The sequence below is a fragment of the Vidua macroura genome, chromosome 4 (assembly GCF_024509145.1).
Source record: "Vidua macroura isolate BioBank_ID:100142 chromosome 4, ASM2450914v1, whole genome shotgun sequence".
In the NCBI taxonomy this organism is placed as follows: domain Eukaryota; kingdom Metazoa; phylum Chordata; class Aves; order Passeriformes; family Viduidae; genus Vidua; species Vidua macroura.
Genome location: NC_071574.1, coordinates 55,624,743 through 55,643,815, shown reverse-complemented (window position 1 = coordinate 55,643,815; position 19,073 = coordinate 55,624,743). Strand labels below are relative to the sequence as shown.

At 37.2% G+C, this 19,073-nt stretch overlaps 1 protein-coding gene across 2 annotated transcripts; it reads left to right on the top strand.

Moving 5' to 3' along the window:
• Positions 1-573: 573 nt before the first annotated feature.
• On the top strand, positions 574-18,474 carry ANAPC4 (anaphase promoting complex subunit 4). Of its 2 annotated transcripts, XM_053976513.1 has the most exons (28): positions 574-727; positions 1,324-1,429; positions 2,316-2,448; positions 3,658-3,732; positions 3,866-3,892; positions 3,997-4,041; positions 5,546-5,630; positions 5,999-6,109; positions 6,683-6,766; positions 7,023-7,109; positions 7,817-7,881; positions 7,975-8,017; positions 8,125-8,201; positions 8,624-8,724; positions 8,818-8,869; positions 9,166-9,221; positions 10,398-10,444; positions 11,356-11,412; positions 11,574-11,630; positions 12,186-12,279; positions 12,964-13,061; positions 13,559-13,620; positions 13,712-13,750; positions 13,837-13,938; positions 14,580-14,657; positions 15,383-15,553; positions 16,730-16,853; positions 17,209-18,474. In XM_053976513.1, the coding sequence occupies exons 1-28, from the start codon at positions 620-622 to the stop codon at positions 17,422-17,424; spliced, it is 2,400 nt and encodes a 799-aa protein (XP_053832488.1). In that variant the 5' UTR covers positions 574-619; the 3' UTR covers positions 17,425-18,474. The 2 variants fall into 2 exon arrangements, with proteins under 2 accessions (XP_053832488.1, XP_053832489.1); XM_053976514.1 differs by lacking the exons at positions 574-727; positions 1,324-1,429 and adding an exon at positions 1,506-1,559.
• Positions 18,475-19,073: the final 599 nt, after the last annotated feature.

Genomic DNA, 19,073 nt, shown 5'->3' with positions numbered 1-19,073 from the left:
GAGGTACTGGCGGATGCTCTGATTTTATGTTGGTGTTAGAGGACGTGGGGCAAGGAAGGAAGTGAGGTGATGGGAAAGCACGAGTTCTAGGAGTTCAGTCTCTGTTAGTTACAGTCGTCTCACAGGATGGCCTGTGATTTTTTAAAAATTTCTTTCCAAATGGAAAAGGGGCTTAAAAAAAAAAAGTATTTAGTACTAAATAGTACTTAGTAAGAGAGCGGAGCGGGAAGGGCCTGACCCGCCTTCCCGCGTCCGCCCTGGCTCGGCGCTGCGGCGGCTCCGCTGCCGAGCCCCGCCCCGCTGCCGGGATCTCCCGTACGGTTCGTAAGGCCCGCCCCGCTGCCGGGATAGCCCGTACGGTTCGTGAGGCCCGCCCCGCTGCCGGGATCTCCCGTACGGTTCGTGAGGCCCGCCCCGCTGCCGGGATAGCCCGTACGGTTCTTGAGGCCCGCCCCGCTGCCGGGATCTCCCGCCAGGCTCCCGAGCCCAACCCCGCTGCCCGAATCTCTCGCACGGCTCCCGAGCCCCGCCCCGCTCCGCCCGCTCCTTGCCGCGGCGGGAAGCGCCGCCCCCGGAAGCGGGAGCTGGGCCCGGCGGGTCTCGGCGGAGCCCCGCAGCCATGCCCGCCTTCAGGCAGGTGGGCGAGAAGCAGCTGCCGCAGGAGGTCGTGTTCATGTCCTGGTCCCCCAAAAGGGACCTCATCGCCCTGGCCAACCGAGCGGGGGAGGTGAGTGCGGGTGCCGGGTGAGGAGCACGGGAGGAACGGCCGCTGCCTCTCCCTGCAGGCCCAGATGCCTTTGCTGTTACTTGGGGCATGTTTCTCGTAAGCCTGGCCAGGCATTTAAGGATAGCAATTTTTTAAATCGAGCGTCTTACTGATCCTTCATTTTTTGCATTCTGATTTCCGAACAAATTCATGTATGATGCGCTCGTTGGTTGTTTGTAGGATTTTAAAGTGCATGGAAGTTCCTGTTTAAATTAAATCTAATTTTAAGTACTTTTTCCCCTGGAACTGCAGTGTGTGATCATGTTAGGAAGACAAGACTTGTGCTTTTGGGCTGTCTGCTAGAGAGGTGATGGGGAGCCCCAATTGGTTAGGAGCTTGTATCCTTATGCAAGGCTCATCTTGTTTCTCTCTACTGCTATAAACTGTGTGCTGCCCACTAAAAGAACATAGGAGTGAATCATCTGCTAGAGGAGCAGGTGGTGTTTAAGACACAGGAGTTAGAAACTGGTGAAAAACTGTGCATCTTGAACTGATTTACAAACTTTATTAATGGGAGAATGTGGTTTAAGTTTGTCTTTAATGCATTTGCTTTGTAGGTTTTACTTCATCGGCTTGCAAACTTTCAACGTGTTTGGAGTTTGCCTCCAAATGAAAATACAGGAAAAGAAGTGACTGCTCTTGCTTGGAGACCAGATGGCAAAAGTAATGTCAAGTATATGAGATGAAATGGTGCAATAAAACCCCATGGGAAATCATGAATGATGATGCCTCTCACCTGTGAAGGAAGTTTTCGAGTAAACTGTGTTTGAAGAAAAGGGTGGCTTAATTTTATGTAGGTTCATTCACAGCAATAGAGAGATTAACACTGTTGAATGCAATTGCAAGGAAGAAGTATAAGCCAGATTTATGTGCCAAATGCTGCTTTTCAGGGTATAGTAAAATTTCAACCTCCTAACTAAGCAGGATATTTTGTCTGAAGTACAGAGTTTATTGGGAGGGAAAGAAGCTGTCTGATCAGGATTGATTGAAGAGCTTAACTTACTTACCATAGGCAAAACTTCATAAGCTAAAATTGCTCTAATTATAAACCAGAGAAAAAAAAATAGCCTTTTCCTTATTAATAGAAATAATGTTGAAATTAGTAGCTTAAGAAACCTATGCCAGAAATCAGTTAATTTTGGTTCACTGGAAGTGGAAGAATGGGAACAATATTCTTCCATGACATATGGATAAAAACTACCTATAATGTTTTATGATGGCATCTGAAAAGTTGAAGAAACTTCTTTTTAAGATGATTACCTGTGATTATAAGGAAGCAAATACAGAAACCTGTGCCTGCTATTTGCTACTATGAATGAAGAAAGTGATACAAAAGTTGCTCAGCAGCTCCTAATTTGTGTTTTTTGTCCACCAAACCTTTCTGGTGGACAATGTTGTACATTATCTTGGACTCAGGTTTGCAAAACTGGAAACCTCTACTTTATCAGAACTATAGTTAGAAGTGTTAGAAGCATGTTCAGTTCTAGGTCAGTGTTAAGATACACATTTTGCACATTGCTATTTATACATTTTACTTGTCTTTCTCTAGTTTTGGCTTTTGGCCTTGCCGATACCAAGAGGATTATTCTGTGTGATGTAGAAAAGCCTGAAAGCTTGCACTCCTTCTCTGTGGAGTTATCTATTACATACATGCATTGGATGGAAGTAACTGAGGAAAGCAGGTGAGTCTGAATAGAATTAAATCATGAGCTATGTAATGCCACCTCACTGATAATTTATACTCTTAATGTTACAAGCAGTATTCCACACCTGTGGGTTTTTTTCACTGCTTGACTAAAATTTTCCTTTTTTTAGAATAGACACTTTTCATATGCTTATTTTGAGTGCTGACACCTTAGACTTGTGGTTCTTTGAGTAGTACATTAAATTTCAGCATGATTTTGTGCTTCTCTTTCTTAAGAGTTGCTTAATCCAGTGTTAGCATGTACAGCCTGTCTTCTGATCCAGTTTGCTTCAATATCAATCAATTTATTTAATTATAGGAATTTTATGTTCATCTATTTTGTTCATCTATTTTGTAAGTCAGAATAAGTATTACATTTAAATCTTTCTTCTGTGTTTTCAAGATCTTTATTTTGGTGTTTATGTCTTTCATGTTTTATCTTTGGTGTTACATCCAATTTCATTGGCAATCCTGTTGAGGAAGTCAGATTATCCCTAGTGACCATGAACTCTGTGTGATTGAACAATTCTCAGCAGCACTTGTGACCTGGAGGACATCCTGGTCCCTATTTCTGTTGTCTTAAGGAAGCCTCTGATATGCACCTTACGGCAGTGCAAGAACACGGTTAAATAAAACATTTATTTAAAGGAGGCAGGTGGTCTAAGCTCCTGACTTGAGGATTTCCCCCCTCACCTCCAGTAAGCATCAGTCTTAAAATAGCAAGAAAATAGCTGTAACTTTAACCACACTGACATTCTTGTTCTGGTGGGGATAGACTTAGCTTTTTATGGGGAATCTCAACCTTCTGACATATCCAAGATGTGATATTAAGTATTGTGCTTTGATCTTCCTCTCACTGCAATGTGTCTTTAGCTGTTTTGAGGTGTGGGTGGGTTGTACTGCAGGTTTGGAGAGAGTTTAAACAGAAAGCCTCTAACAGTAACTACTTTACAGGCAATGAAAGATTTGGTGACAAGCCTTTGAGCCAGCAGATACAAACTTTATTCACTGGAAATAAAAAAAGATTTTCACTTCTGTTATTAATTTGGTCACTTGATAAATTATTAAAGGTCACATAAAGGATTATCCTCTGTAATTTTAATATGCATAATGCATTGAATGTATTCTCTTAACTCTGGAACTGAAAAGAAAGTCTCTTCTCATTTTTGCAGCTTGGGTAGTAAAGACGATATGATGTCTTTTTCAGTGTTCTCACTTCCTTTTACAATGCTGAAGATGAATCAAACCTTCTTTTGCCTAAATTACCAGCACTACCAAAAAAGTAAGTGTTACACTAGTAAGCTTGAGGAAATGCCATTTGTCATTCATTTGTTGTTGTTATTTCAGTTATTCATCTTTAATGCTCTGCAGATGTCTCTGATCATAGTTACTGAAAGTAATTATTTTGTTTTCAGTTACAGTACCACTGCAAAAATTTTCAGGTAAGAAATTGTCATATTATAACTCTATATTTTTTTTGGTTTATGTTGTTTTCTAATACTGGGACAAACTACATAAGCCCTAATCATGTGTTTTGTGTTTTCAGTGAAGAAAAGTCAGATGAGATTATGAAGCTTCTGGGTGATGTCAGGTAAATTCTGGCTGTGGGTTGTTGGTTGAGGTTTTTTGTTTAGTTGCTTTTTTAAAGGTATAAAATAATGGATAATTGAGTTTACTGTTAAGTTATTCATGATTGTTTTTAAAGTCTCAGAGAAATTATATGGAATATCTTTTTTTTAAGTACAAAGATAAAGGTCAAAGACTATATTCAAGTTTCCAGCAGTCACCTTTTTCCCTTAGTTTAGAGGGATTATAAGGCACTTTATCAGTAACTGCTGTTGGGGTTGTATCTTCTTAGCAGACTTCCTGGGGTGCATTTGAAGGCTGATTTCTGTATTACGTAAGCGGGTCTTGGAGACATTTGTGAATATTTGTTCTATACAGAGCATTCCTGGGGGTTTGTATGAGTGTGACAAATCTAAGCTTAAAAGTAGCTCTGAAACTAGCTGTATCAGTGTTACTTTAAAATAAACATCTGTTATTGGGAAACGCATCAAGGGCAGCTGGTGGAAGTGTAATTTAGCAGACTGGGACTGGCTTCGTGCAGTGCCTTGTGCTGCTTTTTTGAGGGAGGCACTTAATGTCTGTGCCTTGTTTTATCCATTTCACTGTTCCTTACAGTCTCACTATGCAGAACTACCCTCCTTATTTCAAATATGCATCTGTAACTGTCTATCACCAGTTACTCCTTTTTAAAACTTGATAGCTCTTCTTACAGTAGGATTTCCTTGCTTGAGAGAGAATGAGCTGTCTGTGGTGTAGGAGCTTTGGGAATTCTCTCTGCTCTCTTCATCCACTCGATTAGTCAAACCAAAAGTTTTTAAGATACTGTTTTCCTAAGTTCTGTGTTGGCTTTAACAGAAATATTCTGCTTAAATGTATATTTATTTAGATATGTAACAGGCAGAAGTTACAGTTAATTTTCTTGTATTTGTAGGCTTTTTCCCAAGCCAGTGTAGCACATTGGTGTTAATAAGTGAGCAAAACATAGACCTGTCCTGTCCCAGGCTGTATTCCTTGCACTGGGTTTCTGTTTCTGATGCATTTCTTACTTCTGTGGCTGTTATTGCTGCTGCAAGCATTTCAAATGTTCGTTGCCTTTGTGATGCTGAGGAGTGCCACTGAGTGAGTGTGCTAAACTCACTCTGCATATAATCAGGGTAATTCAAAGTAGCTTTGTAATAATGCTTTGCAGCCTGCATTGTTAAGGGGAAGGTTGCTAGAAACTTGTTACTTTTAGTGAAAAAGGACTCTGTGACTAAACTGTGCTATTTTTCCCTATTCTCTCAGTTAATGTAGTAATTGATACTCTTAATATAAGTATTAGAGGCAGGTTTTATCAATAAAATCCAAGCTAATTGTTAGTTTGTTTTTAAATTTCTTGACTCATGGAAGGTAACACAATGTTTACTTTTGTGCAGTGATTCTTTGGAGGAACATTATTAAAGGGATGGAATTTAAGTACTAAGAATTATATCTCTGTGTGTTCAAATTTTTTTCAGTATGCTTATCAACACATTCTTCTATTTTTATAGACTTAATGCTCTCGTCCTTGGTGGCAGCTCAGGATTTATTGAGATATATGCTTATGGAATGTTCAAGATTGCTACAGTAAATGGGGTATGTTTGGTTTCTTTCCATATTTTTTCTTCATAATATACCAAACTGCAGCAGAATTGAGTGAAAATATACATATGCTTACACATAAGTAAAACTGGGCTGCTGAATTTAAAGAAACTAATTGATTGGGTTGTTCGTTTTTGATGGAAAGACCTTGTAACTGGGAAATTTAATTATTGTTTCAAAATTCACTGTTAATACATGACTAAAAAAAAAAGCAGGTTTGTTCCTGAGCAGTAGCTGTAAATTACACTTTGTTTTTACGTGCCATTGAACACAGTCATCTTTGTATGTCAGTGTGTTAGAGCAGTAAATATGTCTTAGAGGAAATGAAATGTTTTATTAACTTGTAATCTGGAATCCTTCAGGTGGCAGGTTCTTGTCGTGGACTATGTTTGTCTAGTGATTTGAAATCACTGTCAGTTATTACAGAGATAGAAAGCTCTTCAGACAGCGAAGCAGAGATAATGTATTTTCAGGTAAGTAAACTAATGTAAAATCGTTTTTTAAAAGTAAAACTGCTTTTAAAATTACATTCTGGTAGCTTTATTTTTTTCTCATTATAACAAAAACTACCACTTCCAACCATTCTGAAATTAACCCCTGTTTAGCTTTTGAATTTATGATGTTAACATGCAGTTTCACTGATGAGACTGACAATGGTGATCTGAGCCATTCTTTTATAATACTACTTTTAGAATAATTTGAATTTAGTCAATTACAGTTACAATTATTCAGATTTTCTCCATTCTGCACACAAAGGCATAGCAGCAATGCTTTTGATTATCCTATCTTTCCAGATCAGTCATCCTTAAAATTATTACTGTTAGAGCTCCAAAATGTGGAACCTTATCAGGGGTTTTTATGGATGTATTAAAAATAGTTATTACTTCTTTGAATTAACTCTATTTTCCTTTTAAAATCACCCTTAAGGAGTTAAGAACAAAGAGATTTTCTGTGCATTCTTCCAGTCTGTCTTTTAATTTCTGTAATCTGTATATTGTTAAAAGACAAATCATCTGTTAACTGTTGCTTTTTTTCATTTGTTATAGTTGGACACTAGTTTGTTATCAAGTTACTTACCTGAGGTAACTCGAATGGCCCGGAAGTTTACTCACATTTCAACTCTGTTACAGGTACAGTTGTGTTACACCATTCTTTTAGTCTTGTGGCTCTGTAGGCTTTGACATTCTAATGCAAGTGAAGTAAATGTTTTCTAGTAGGAAGCTTGAGTTGGTTTTAAGTAAATGTAGAGCTCCAACTTGGAATTTGATAATAAATTTTATATAAGATCTACAGCATATCTTCCCTTTATATTGTAACATCCGTTTTTTGAATGTGTTGTTGAAAGGGAGAAAGGAAATAATACTAATACCAGTTTCTGTATTACAGTATATAAAGCTGTCATTGACATGCATGTGTGAAGCATGGGAAGAAATACTGATGCAGATGGACTCACGACTAACAAAGTTTGTACAGGTACTGTAGGATTAACCATCCTTTTGGAAAAACACTTTTTGCAGTAGCTCTGTTGTTCTTGTTAGTCTATTGCATATATTAATGTTTAAGCATGATGCCTCCAGATAAGAGTCTCTAAGTTCAGAGACAGCCTGGAAGCTATTGTGTGTCAAGTGCTCTGATGGTGAAGGTACCTGTGTACAGTCAAGCATAATTGTATTGTGATACTTCTATTTATTCTGAATTTTAAAAAAATCATACCTTTCAGCTTGCCCAGCTGTTGATCAGTTGCTTTCTATTTAAGGCTGTGCTCTTTGTACTCAAGTCATTGATAAACTGATCACTGTAAATGTTCAGTAACAACACTTACAGCCTAGTTCAATAGAGCACATGTAATTATCTATGTTTAAGATGCTATTGGATTTGCTTAAATTTTATGCTCATTGACTGTGGCCAGAAGTTAATGAATCTTGTAATTTGTTTATTTTTAAAAATAGATTCTTGGTGGCAAACGACTTAGAGTTTTTATTGGGTAAGGCAGTTGAAAATAATTTGAAACACTACAGAAATTTCAGTGATTTGAAAATTTTCAGTGATCAGTAGTCTGATTTCAACATTCAAAGATATGGGTGGGTTCTTTGAAATACTTTATATGGAGTGTTTGTGAGATAATTGGTAGCATGGATTTAATCTCTTCACCAATCTATTTCAATCATTTTGACTGGCAGGAAAAGAATACAACCACTTCTGTTCAGGATGAGTTTATGCAGCTGTTGTTATGGGGCAAAGCAAGGTAGTTACTGTTGTTTTATCTGAGTATGCCTTTGCACTTGATGTTGAAACACAAAATGAAATGCCTATTTGGTTCTCTCCCCACCTTCTTCAGTCTGGAACTTCAGGCATTACTAATGAACCAACTGACAGTAAAGGTATGTTAACATTTTTTAAACATACTAAACTAATCTATTTCAATATCTTCTAATCATTTTTATGTTAACAGATTTATTATTATATGATAGTATTTCTTTGTCAACAGGGTTTAAAAAAACTTGGCCAGTCCATAGAGTCTTCTTATTCCAGTATACAAAAGTTGGTTATAAGTCATTTGCAGAGGTAAGTCACAGAATTTCCATTGAATTTTAGATTAAATGGCATATTATATGCTTTGATAAAAGGATATAATATGCCATTTAATCTAGGTAGGTGTGCTGGTATGGAGCCTGTGATCATGGCAAAACATTATTTTACTTTTGCATAGTAGAGAACTAGTGAAGTATTTTGAACAATCTTCATGGAACATCACCTATAAATTGCTGCCTGGTGTGTTTTATATGATCTGTGCAAAATATTCACTAACTTTGTGTCATTGAGACAATATCTGCCTTTCTCTGAATTGATACCTCTTGTTCATGTCAGACCACCTTTATAAAGCTTTGCACTTCGCACATTAAATGAAAAAAATGTAGCATGCAGCAGAACACTGAATTTCCAGAGTGTGAATAAAAAAATTATGCTTCTTTCCTCTGCCTTCCTAGTGGCTCTGAGGCACTTTTATACCACTTGAGTGAATTGAAAGGGATGGCTTTATGGAAACAAAAATATGAGTCTCTGGGATTAGATGCATCTGGAATTGACGGTACAGTAGTGTGTGTGCTGCCTACCTGCTCTGATATCACTTTTGAAAGCTTAATAATAATGGTTAGATTTTTTTTTTTTTTTTTTTTTAAAGAGGCTATTACTGCTGTTGGTTCTTTCATCCTGAAGGCAAATGAGCTGCTTCAGTAAGTATAAAGTCCGGAGAATTTAAAAAACATTTCTATTCAGTCTTGTATTAGAGATTGATGGGCTGGGAACAGAGGAGGTTGGGAGAGCAAGACTCCTCTGTTGGTGCTGAGCTTTCATCTTGTCTCACTGCGTGTCAGACTCATACCACTAGAATAGTCCTACTTGAAATATTGCATTGGGCATTTTGAAAAAAAATTGACAGTGCTTGCAGGCCTTTCTGTGGTAAAGACTTAAGCCTGGAGCAGCTTGTGACAGTCAGATTTTGTAATTTCTTTTCTTGTTTCTTGTTTAGAGTGATCGACAGTAGTATGAAAAACTTCAAGGCATTTTTTCGATGGCTCTATGTTGGTAAGACTGGTCACACAGTAATCATCCAGTATCTGTTTTATATTGTAAGCATTGAAATGCAGGCAAGTAACTAGGCCAACCTGAGTTATAACCATCTATTATTTTTCTATCATAGAAAATTTCTGGACATGTAAAGGGATATAGTTGATGAAGCAAGAGTAATTAGAATATTAAACACAGATAATAAATTCGGTACTTCTCAATTAAATTTAGTATATGTAGAGTGGGTATTGTATATACTCGACCTGTAATACTGCTCCAATCTCTTTTTTGCTTCATGAGCAATTTGCTGGTCTTGATTTGGAGAAAAATTAAGGACTTTTTTTAGTCTACACCAAATTTGAAATACAGCCTAATTTTCTTTTGCTCTGTTACTGCTGTTTTCTCCTGTGAAAGCCTAGTTACTTGTAAGGTTCTGCAGAGATGTAAACAGTCTCTGAATGCCCACTTGCACTTAGTAGCCACCTTCAGTTGAGTCTGGGTAGCTGCAGAGAAAGTGTTAGAAGGAGGTGAAGCCCACTGTATTTTAGCCTGCTTGTTTTTAGAAGTGTTTATGAATAAGTTTATAACTTCTATTTGATCTTTTTAGAACTACTTTACAAAAACTAAGTGGTATTACCAGATACTGTAAAAGCACTAGATATGCAGTATTACTTACTAGCAGGAATGTAATAGTTCTAATTTAAAAATTGCAGAAAGCAGAACTATCAAAAGTTCTCTATCATAATGTTATGTTCAGTGTTTGTTTCATTTCAGACTAAACAGAGAACTTTATCCAAGCCTTGCAGATTTAAAATTAATCCTGTGCAATTGTCTTAAAACACATTTTTCTGAGCATGACAGTTTTCATGTATTTTACATATATCCATTTTAGTACTCTTAGTATGGACATGAACAAATTCTTATGAGCCCTTTCCATTAATAATGTTGATTCAGTCTCATACAGGGTAGAATGCAGTTGGAAAAGATTAAAGATAAAAATTCTTGAAGATTTGTAATGTAAGCTAGTGAGACTAGAGAGACTTTTCAGTCTTGATTTGTAATTCTTCATCTCAGGCTCTTTTGCTTCTAATGAATTAATCTTTTTTAACAGCAGTGTCTTATTACATACATGTGAAAAATTAAGAATATTAGGAAAACAGTATTAATGCAGTGAGAATATTATTTTTCCCTTAGCCATGTTGAGGATGTCAGAAGATCATGTGCTTCCAGAGCTGAACAAGGTAATGTAACATTTTCTGATAAATGGTGATATCCTCTATATTCTGCTCATATTTAAAGCAGATTTAAAGGTTTCTTTTTGTTCCAGAACTTGAAGGGTAGTATCTGTATCATTTTTTTTTGAGAAAGTTGATGCCTGCACATTGACACTAATATGCTGTCATGCATGAATTACCTTTTCTGTTTTCTTTATTAACACTATTGTATTTCGTATGCTGGGTATGCAAGGACTCTGTATAGCAGCTCTTGATGTGCCCTAAATGACCAGAATGAGATTTTAATATCTTTATCAATGCCCCCGTAGAGGAGAGGGAATATATAATAATACAATAATAATACAACAATACCTGCATCGAATTTGCAGCCACCAACACACTGCCCTCACTTGAGGGCAGAGGTGCCTTCCAGAAATAGCTAGGCTGGAGGAATGGACAGGTGGGGACCCCCTGCAGTTCATTAAGGACAAAATGCAAGGTTCTGTTGTGGGGTGGGTTAACCCCCTGTGAGTGCACTGCTGGAGCCCGTGTGGCTGGGAAGATGTCAGCTCTGCCGAGATGATGTGGGACTCACTCGATGCACGCTAGGCATGAGCCAGCAGCGTGCCCTGGCAAAGGTGGGCAGGGATGACCAGGGCTGTAGTAATGAGAGCATGGCCAGGAGCTCAGGGGAAGTAGTTATTGTCCTTATTTAGCACTTGTTGGTTGCATCTCCAGTTTAGGACCATCCTGGAAAAGACAAGAATGGTCTGGGATTAGTTCAGCAGAGCACTTCCAAGCAGGTTGGAGGCTGTCACATTTGCCCTGTGAGCACAGGCTGAGGGAGCTGTGCTTGTACAGCCTGTAGAATGTCTGTTCTGTGCACATTGAAATGTGTTTCTTACCCTTTGCTTTTCTCACATTTTTTTTCCTTTTAGATGACTCAAAAAGATATCACATTTGTTGCCGATTTTCTTACTGAGCACTTCAATGAGGTCAGTGATACTGGTTTTCCAAGTACATTACTTGACTGTATTTTTGTTGACAATAGCTGAGTCTGGAAAATCTTAGAGTAAAATAATTTGATCATCTTTTTGTTCAGTACTTCTCATTATTTCTGTGTTTAAGTAATGGGTTTGTTTGCATTATTTTTTAGGCACCAGAACTTTACAATCGTAAAGGAAAATACTTCAATGTGGAGAGAGTTGGCCAGGTAAAGAACAGAGGAATAAATGCAAAAAGAATAAATGAGAAAATCCTTAGATAGAGAATTTTTAAAGCTAAGGCCCACTTTCCTTGCCTGGCCTTTTTGCTCTGTGTTGTACATACCAGTGATGGTAAAATAGATTAAATTGTTTCCCCTTATTACTAGGAAAATGAGGATTTAAACCCTTGTAGTTTCACTTTACACAGGCTGCATTTTTAGGAAAAGATAAAAATACTTTGCAGCAGTAGTAAAACCATAAAAGCCAGCTTCAGTAAAACTGATGTGTTTGTTAATCTGTATGGCATTAATTGCTGCATTTCAAAACATTTGTGTTCAGACTTGATTTAAAAATCAGTTTCTTAGGGAAATATCACCATGTGATCTTAAACAATAGTTGATTTTTCTTATTGTTTCTAGATGGGGTGGCATATTTAGTTTTAAAACTATGGTGTGTTAATTTAAAAAGAAATGTTTAATATATTCGCTAGAGGCAATAGTGAATGTGAATTCTAATGTTCCCTATTCTTAAATTACAGTCTTAAAAATGTGTTTCTTTTCTAGTACTTGAAAGATGAAGATGATGAACTTGTATCACCACCTAATACAGAGGGAAACCAGTGGTTTAACTTTCTTAAAGATAGTACTCATCTTAAAGGTAATGTGCTTTCATGAAAAAGAAGTGAATGCAAGATATATGCAGAATGTAACCAATGTAGAAGAATTATCTCTTTTCACGCTTATGAGTTACTTCTGTAGTGTTACTCATTGGTCTTCATCTGAGTGGAAAAAAATAAATGGGCCTTGTTATTTTGCACAGGGTTTAGGTAGCTGCTTACCCAGTCAATTACCATTTTCTGGATATTGGGAGTTCCCCATATTTTCTGTACCAGTCTCAGAAGTGTTGGCTTGGAAGGAATCCCAGAAGAGGTCCATTTTAGGATATCTTAATTCCAGTTCAAGAAAGCAATAGTTATGATTAGCTTGTACCTGTGGGAAGTGTCCTAACTTGTTCTCTTTCACTGGAGTCTGAGACTATTTTGTTAATTAGTGGTGAAAAAGAAGTAAGAGATTATAATGATTATAATGACTATAATGTGACAATTATTTTAGTTTAACTTTAGAAACCAAAGACTGTAAAACCTTGACAGCATAAGCTGTGTATAATAGAATTTGCCACAGTTGCCTTTTTCTGCTTATTTAATTCGATAAAAAGGGGGGAAATGGTAGCATTTTTGTTTGGAAAATAGTCTGTAGAAAATCTGGTTTTGGTGATAATAATGGTGTAATATGTTTCTATAGAGATACAAGCATTTTTAAAATTAACTTTGTCTGTTTACAGAAAGCCCACTTCTGTTTCCCTACTATCCTGAGAAATCACTGCATTTTGTCAAAAGGCAAATGGAAGGGGTCATTGATCAGTGTATACAAAAGCCAGCAGTAAGTTCAGTTTTTACAAATTATAACTTTCTTTTAGGGATAGTTGTCAACTGAAGGTAGCAGTCATGCTCAGCAAGGCCTGAAGCTTTAATCTTTGCCTTTGAGTGCCTATAACTTGGGTAGAGTCCAGTTTCACTATTGGGATATCTCAAGCCTTTGGCCAGAGAAAGCACAATGAGAGATTTTTTTGTTTAACATATTCTGTTCACACAATTTTGGGTTATGGTTTTAATTTTAATTTTGTGTGTGTATGTGCTATGTACCAGATAACTGTGTTAGCTGGCAATACATTAGTCTAATATGGAAAAACATGAAACAAATGTATGAAGTGACCATAGTGTTTGCATTAGGGATGTTTATTCCAGGATAAATATTGGTTTTCTTTCAGATGTACTCCGAGGTTGTTGGTAGGTTGGTTGGGTTTTCTTTTTCTTAAAAACATGTATAATTATGAATACCTGCCTGTATTTTATGGCCTATTTTTTTATATTTGTTAGGATGTAATTGGAAAGTCAGTGCATCAAGCAGTCTGCATATCTCTCTACAAAGTTTCTCAAAGGTATTTCTTTAATAAAAGCAGCTAAAGAAATGTGCAACTAAAACTCATGCATGAGTAGCATTTTATAAACTGTTTTGTCTTTCCTTTGCAGTGAAGATTCCACACCTCAGCTATTTAAATTACCATTTCTGTAAGTATGCTGCTATTCCTTGCTCCATGTAGTTTACCAGTTAGGAAAACTTGATCTAAATTTTCATTTCTTCCCCCACATTGCAGGTGGAATGACAAAACATCTAATTTACATTATGTTCTCTTCACCATGTTAGAAAATTCTATTTCTAAAATACACATTTTGAGGAGACATACTGATACTTCCAGGTAAGACAAAAAGAGGGAAGAAGTGGTGTGTGAGATTTGCCAGTTACAATTTAAGTCTTTGCGTTACAATTTAAATCTATTTATAAAAATAAGGAATGAGCACCATGAGTACAATCTCTCTTGACTACTAGAGAAAATGAGGAGTACATTAAGAAGTGCAGCAGGAAACTGCAGCAGAAGTTTGTGTTGTATTAGACTTAGAAAATCTAATCTCAAGATGCAAGATGGTTCTGGGATAAGGAAAAAATGAGACTCCATTAGATTGCAGCTAACAGAATTACTTAATTGTGCAAACTTCTGAAAAATTTCAAATAATCCCACTTCCAGTGTTGCTTTGTCTTACTGTAAATAGTATTCTTTGATTAATGTCTTGCATTCTGTAATTTAATGATGGCTTTCTCTTCTCTACATAAGCCAGATGTAGTTTTCCATTTGACTCCATTAGTCTTGTTTTTCTGAGGAGCAGAAGAATTTAAAAGATTCCCGTCCACCAATCACATAATTTTGGCATGTAGCCATGTATTGTGCTGAGCTTAGATAGGCATTTACACCATCTTGTACCACAGTTGCCATTAGAGATTTTGGATTCTCGGTGAAGAGAAAGGCTTTTGTCACTGAGACAATTAACTCTGTTGTTCTAGGTCTGTCAGTAATGGGATTCTTGCAGTAGAGTTTGGAAACTTCTTGAACAACAGTATAAATGAGAGCTCAGACTCCAGGTCAGTATATTTGATTTTTCTTGCAGATTGCTGAATTAAAAATCATGTTTCCTATTGGTTTTCTTGCATTGCTGCCTTTGAGGTTAACTCACCTGGGTGAATTGGGATGTAAGAAATGGCACAGGTGCATGAAGCTACAGAATAGTGCAAATCTTATTTTGCACGTCATCTCAAGGTCAAGTAGATTTTAGTTTTCAACTTTTTGCAGTTGAAAACTAAAGCTTTAACACACGTGCAAGAAACAAATCTAGCTGGAAACAAGTATTGTTTATCTCTGTGATGTTCTTTAAGATAAGACTTGGTATGCCTGAATGTAGCTATCTCACAAGGCATATGATAAACTAACTTGTCCTTTTCATGTACAAAAGCCAGATATTATTTGCCCTCAGTACCTTCAGCTGTATTTCTAAATTTTCTTTGGTATTTATGTTTACTGTTTCTTATGTTTCATGTGAAATGTGAAGATTGCTAATAAGGTTTTTTTGTGAGTTGCTTTTTTTTCCCCTTCAGAATAATTTTTCCTGTATGATGCAGGGGTCTGCCAGGTTATGGCTATCATTCAGTCATAGCTGCACAGCTGACCTCTTTTTATTTTATTATTATTTACAATTAAGCTCATTGTTAAATACTGAATACTTTTTAACATGAGTGCTGGTCAACTTTAAAATATTTTAGTTCTACATTCTCCTCTGTTACTTGATGCTTTCTAAATTATTTTCCTTTAGATGCTACAGTTGTTTGGATGCTCACTTCTACGATGACGAAACTGTAACTGTAGTTCTGAAAGAGAGTGTGCAACAAGAGGGGAAGGAGAGAGTCTTGGCTCAGCTGCCTTTATCTTCAGTATACACGGATGAGGACCAAGATAGGAAATTCATTTGGGATTCTATGGAAAGGTACTGAAAAACCTTGAGCAAATCTGAAAATGTAGAACTGAAAAGCAAATTAAGTAAATATTATAATTGTGTACACTTACTCATACTTTGCGCGTATATAAATATTTTGAAGACAGAAATTCTTTTTGTGCCAGGAGAGTAGGATGGGGGAGATGGAAGCTTTCTAAATAGTTTGTTTTGTGGTTTTTGGCGGGTTGGTTTTGGATTTTTTGATACTGATACTACTTCCGTACCTGGCTGTCATGAAATGGAAGGATCAGCTGAAGACACCTTGTAGAATCAGAAATCTTCCCTAGAAGGTACTAACTTTGCTCGTCAGAATAATTCAGTTTAGGATGTTTTCAGCATAGTTGCTTATGTACCTCTGCCTTGTAATAAGAATACACAGATATTTCTTGATCTTTCCTTGGTAGCCACCCTTAAAAATATTGTCAGCTTAACCTTAAAGCATCAGAACTGGTACCACTGTCTGCATTGGCATAGGTAGAGGAGAGCATCAGGTGAAAGTGAACACACACACAAAGGCCAATGTAGTTCAATTAGTGAATCCAGTTCTTTAGTTGCTGTGTGTTCCTTGCTTTTACTTTTCTCCCATTCTTCCCTGGTGGTTTGCTTATGATGCATTTTTGTTTCAAAATAAAGAGCCACACTGAACTGTAAATTAACTTTTTATGCCCCAAAGATGTTGTGTATTGAAGAATGAACAGAAAATATTAAGAGCAAGTTCAAACTAATCTTGGCTGCTGTAATAGGTAGGGAATGTCTTCATACAATCCCTGTGAGTGGGGTAGTGATGCATATTTGAAAGGTCATGGAGGCCAAACTTCTGTGTAAGGGGAGGCACTGCATCCAGGACTTTGTTTGAATACTCCTCTGTGCAGAGGAGAGGTTTGAAAAAAGCCACCCACATCCTGCTATAGGTGTTTCTTGTGGGAAGATCAGACTTTACTGGTCTCTTTTCACCTGCTGTAATGTTTTTAACTTGGTTGGAACGTGCTGTGTCTCTACAGTTGGATCTCCTGCTCTAGAGTATCGTAGCGGCATTATGGTGGTTTCATAGGGTTATCTGCTTGTTGCATAGGATGAAATTTAGACATAAGAAACTGGAGGCTTTTTCTTAGAACTGCAGTTGTTTCTTGTGAACCAGCTTTGTGCTTTTTTCCTTACTGTGTGCAGGCTGGATGAGCGAAGCAGTGAGATACCCACACGTACTGTCTTCTTGGAGAGTCAGTGGAGAGTGCTGGAGAACATGAAAGCTCAGTATGTTTCTGTAAATGGCATTAGAAAAGTTTCTTGTGTGGTAAGTGCAGTATCTCTGAAAAAGCCTGTCTGTAAAGGAAGAGTGCTGACTGAAGTGGTAACCTAGAAGTTACCAATTTTTTTTTTGACAAATAGATTATTTTCTCATAATCTTCTATTAGTGTGTCAGGATACAGTCATACCTGTCTAATAGCACAGGATGGAAAAACTTTAACTGAATGTAATAGATCGGCTTGCTTTACTTCTCAGCCTGTAGAGCAATAAAGTTGATAATTCCCTTGAAATCTCCATTTCAAAGATAAAGGTTATTTTCAAAGCTATTGGCTGACAATTAAAATGCTGTTGGTGTTTTTACTTATTTGGTCATTAACAGGAACTTCTTACTGTCTCTATAGCTAAGTTCAAACCTCCGCCACATCAGGGTGTTTGAGATGGATGTAGAGGATGATGGGGAAGTTGAGGAAGAAGAGGAAGAAGAAACAACTCAGATTGCAGCTGGGGAACCTGATGAGCCAAATCAGCCTGCGGATGGCCAGGACAATGTGTGTGATGCATCTGCTGAAGAACTACTTGATGAAACTGAAGAACGCGAGACAAGTCTGGATCCTTGAAATAGGCTTTGGTAATAGTAAAGGGACAGGACCGAACTGTAAATAATGTTTTTAATGGCACAAAGAAATTGTGTACTGAAGAATGAATGAAAATACTAAAAGCAAGTTCAAACTCATCCAGGCTGCTACAGTAAGCAGGGATGTTATCAGTACTGTCCCTGGGACTGGGAGTGATGTGCAGTGATACATTTGAAAGGTCATCTAACTAGTTAGAAAGTAATCTGACTTCAGGCTGCTGAGGTGATGGATCCCATACCTCCTCAAGCAGCTGAATCAAGCTGGAATTCTGTGTTGCTTCTCAGCTAAGATTGTGTTCTAGAGTACCTTTATTGACTCTTTTCTGTCTGGCACACAGTTTGATACCAGCTAAAGCTTTGAAAGCTTTTCTATTTGCCATTTTTAATAGGTGAAGAGAAAAAGAAATACCAGCTGAAGTTTTTGTAGCTAGTCTGTTCAGTCCTGAATACTGTTATAAAGATAAAATAAAGTTGTATATAAAACCAACAAAACTTGGGGCCTAATTCTTTGCTTCTCAGACTTTGTGTTCTAGTAATGGGTATGAAAGTTTCCTGTAGAACCAAAACATAAGATTGCAAATCAGTGTAGGGCTAGTGACACAACAAAATTTAGCAACTGTTAATGAAATGCATAATTTTAAAAGCTCTTTGGATAACATCTGTCCTTGGTAACATAGCATTTCAATCTATGCAGTTCTTTAGTCCTCAGTGCAATGTGTGTGTGCAGTGCATGATTTGTCAAATCCATGTCTCAGCCTGCCTAGTTTCTGTGAATTTATTCCTGGATGCCTGTCTTCTCAGTCTGGAATTTTTTGTAATGAAAAATTTCAACAGTGTATTTTTAAATTCTGATTTAGCATTGGAGGTTGTACATAGTCTTCAGCATAATCATGTTACTTGCAATTTATATATTACTGTAGGCATGATGTAGTGCTAAGCAGTAGAAACTAGAAACAACATTTAGAAATCTAAAATGTTTTCTTCTTCCCTACTAGCTGTCATTCTTAACTGACTTAAAACTCAGCTCTTTGAATAAACAATGCTGCTTAATGCATGATCTTCCTTCAGAGCAGTGAGTGTACCTTGTATTTGTGAAGAGGACCAAGTTTCCATTCAGTGCTTTAAAAAGAAATCCTTTGAAATTGCTATTTGGCATTGCAAAATTCGAATACTAAACTTATGCTCTTATTTTAAAATATACCATTTTTAAGTAACTTTTTTAAAGTGGACTACAGAAGGTTTTGCTCTCTTTGAGGGAGACCCTGCTAAAACAAGCTTTCGGTTTTGAGAGACGAAGTTTTTCCATTTCCTAACAACCTCCTTGAAAGCTGCTTGCTGTTCATCATTCTCATCCAACAGATGGTCATGTTTCAAGGCACAGTGAAGCTGTAGGACAGGAGGGGCAGAAATGCCCATCCAGAAGTGCTGTGATTTTCTGTGTAGAGCAGGTAACTCTTACTAAAAAATTGCTGTTGCAACAGAGCCCACTCAGCTTAAACCTGGCCTTGTGTTGGAGCTAGATGATTCTTAAAGTCCCTTCCAACCCAGATCATTTGATGATTCTATGATTCTGGAAGACTTAAAGTACCAGTCCAAGGTTTAGGGTCATATTGATTTATCTGTGGTCTCTAT